The 2,809-nt window shown below is 47.7% G+C and overlaps 1 protein-coding gene across 1 annotated transcript in view; it reads right to left on the bottom strand.

Moving 5' to 3' along the window:
* Positions 1 to 363: 363 nt before the first annotated feature.
* Positions 364 to 2,809, bottom strand: part of CFAP57 (cilia and flagella associated protein 57) — a 56,123-nt gene continuing 53,677 nt past the window's right edge. Inside the window, exon 20 of the mRNA XM_015563203.1 lies at positions 364 to 776. Coding sequence (XP_015418689.1) covers positions 517 to 776 — 260 coding nt within the window. The 3' untranslated portion in view covers positions 364 to 516. The remainder of the gene's footprint in view (positions 777 to 2,809) is intronic.

Genomic DNA, 2,809 nt, shown 5'->3' with positions numbered 1-2,809 from the left:
GGAACTTTGCCATGTTCTTTCTTTTACTCTGATCTTTACACAAATGTAAAAATCCTCAGAAAACCTCCTTAGGTTTCATAAAGGAGAAGAAATGAAGGAGGCTGTGTTGGGTCCTGTTCTGGCTGACAGAGGAGAAAGCCAGGCCAGACATGCGGGAAGTGATACTTAAAGAGGGAGCAGGCGGCCCATCTGTGGGGCCCAGAGAGGAACGGGTGGCAGGAACCAGCTCCAAGTCCAGTGTGATTTCCACAGGGAGAGGTGGCTTTGGATGAACCGGAGACACCCCCCAGTCCTCAGAGTCCCCCCTTTCCCTTCTTCCTTCCCCAGCTCCTTGGCTAAGCAGAGAGTTGGACACAGTTGTGGGCCAACACGTTTATTCTGACCAAGTCTCCAACTCCCCAGGACAGGAGAGAGGCTGGTGCGGGGAGTGCCGCAGGGACTGCAGCCCAGAGTTGGCCTGGGGACAGATGCGCAGTGCTTCCTCCAGTGTGGCTGGAGGTGGCTCACCAGAGGGAGTCACTTGTTGGACACCTCAGCGTCCATCTTGGCCAAAGAATGAACCGCCGTTACAAGGGAAGGAAGCCGAACTCCACTGATGGGGTGGAACCCCGGGACCTGCTCCTGTTCTTGGATCTGGTCTCTGAGACGTTGGATTTCTAGGCGTTGCATTTCAATAATTCTCCCAGTTTCTTCTTGCTCATTCAGTCTCATGGTGGGAATGATGCGGTGTGTGATCTCACTGGGCCCTGCAAGGGACAGAGCAGGATGAATGCGGGCTTGTCATTGGACTGCAGCGTATCCTCCCTTCCTCCCTCCTGCCTCCTCAAATTTCTATTGAGCACCTACTCAATCCCAGATGCTAGGGATACAAGATGGAGAAGTGAAGAGACACACTTGAGAGTGATAGCCAAGAGCTGAGCATGACCTCAGCCCAGCCCCTCTCCTGAGCCCCAGCTGCTGGCCTTGTGGCCCCTCCCGTGCAGGCGGCTCCTTCTCCCATTCCCCACCCCAGTCAGGGTGGCACTCTCCTGTTGACGTTGGTTGGCTTCTAAACCTGCAGTGCTCCTCCTCAGGTAAAACCCCTGCTCCTGGAGACAGACCCCTCTCTATCCCTCCTGGTGTGGCCACTCATTCATGTTCCTTGAGGACTTTCCCTTAACGCTCCCATCCCCAGTCATCCTCAGATGCTGCCGTCATCCTGGGCAACGCTGGTGTCCACCAGGGTCCAGGGCTCGTCCATTACCTCGCCTCACAGGCTGGACCCTCAGCGGGAATGTTCTTGGCTTCCACGCCGTGTCAGCACCCGCTCCTGTGGTTTCCCCTTATCACACACGAGGCCTCCATTCTCCCATCATGACCTCTCTTACTGCCTTGTGCTCAAGGCACCTGTTCTTTGCTTGAGTTTGGACCTCTTCTTCCTGGACAACTCTATTTCTTACCTACCAAATGGGATCTCTTTACACTCACTCCCTTTTCTGTCCAGTTAGATCAATTTACAATAGCATCAAAAAGAATAAAATACTTAGGAATAAACTTAACCAAGGAGGCAAAAGACTTTCAATGTAAAGTACTTTTACATTGAAAAGTACTTTAAAAAAAGAAAAGTACTTTCCTCATACGCTACAAAGCCACCGTATTCAAAACAGCCTGGTACTTGCATAAGAACAGACGTATAGATCAATGGAACAGAACAGAGAATCCAGAAATAGACCTAAGCCATTACGTTCAATTAATATTTGACAGAGGAGGCAAGAGCGTACAATGGAGTCAAGAGAGTCTCTTCAATAAATGGTGTTGGGAAAATTGGATGACTACATGCAACACTCACACAGTCACAAACTAAACCACCAACTTACACCATACACAATAAACTCAAAATAGATAAAAGACTTAAATGTAAGTTGTGAAACCATAAAAATCTTAGAAGAAACCATAGGCAGCAAAATATCAGACATCTCTCATAGCAATATGTTTACGGATACATCTCCTAAGGCAAAGGAAACTAAGGAGAAAATGAACAAATGGGACTTTATCAAAATAAATATGAAAACATGCTCAAAGTCACTAATCATCTGAGGGATGCAAATCAAAACGACAATGAGGTACCATCTCATACCTGTCAGAATGGCTGTCATCAACAAATCAACAAATGACAAGTGCTGGCGAGGATGCAGAGAAAAAGGAACCCTTGTGCACTGCTGGTGGGAATGCAGACTGGTACAACCACTGTGGAAAAACAGTATGGAGTTTCCTCAAATAATTAAATATGGAACTGCCATTTGACCTAGTGATCCCACTTCTAGGTCTATATCCCAAGAAAACCAAAGCACCAATCAGAATATATGCACCCCTATGTTCATAGCAGCACAATTTACAATAGCTAAGATCTGGGAACAGCCCAAGTGCCCATCAGTAGATAAGTAGGTCAAAAAGCTGTGGTACATTTATACCATGGAATACTATGCAGCAGTAAAAAAGAAGAAACCCTTACTCTCTGAGACAGCATGGAAGGACCTGGAGAGTATCATGCTAAGTGAAATAAGCCAGTCAGAGAAAGACAAGCATCACATGATTGCACTCATATGTGGACACTAAGTAACAAAATAAACTGATGAATGAAGTGAATTTAGAGACATGGAAGCATGGAACAGAGTGTGGGATCTCAGAGGAAAGGCGGGGGAGGGTGGGTTGGTGGGAGGTAAACAACCAAAGACCTTGTATGCATGTATGCATAACCCATGGACACAGACAATAGGGTACTGAAGGCCTAGGATGGGGATGGTGGGGAGCGTGGTGGTGGTGGGGTGCA

Source organism: Myotis davidii, unplaced genomic scaffold (genome assembly GCF_000327345.1).
Source record: "Myotis davidii unplaced genomic scaffold, ASM32734v1 scaffold458, whole genome shotgun sequence".
In the NCBI taxonomy this organism is placed as follows: Eukaryota; Metazoa; Chordata; class Mammalia; order Chiroptera; family Vespertilionidae; genus Myotis; species Myotis davidii.
This window is presented reverse-complemented; position numbering and strand designations above follow the sequence as displayed.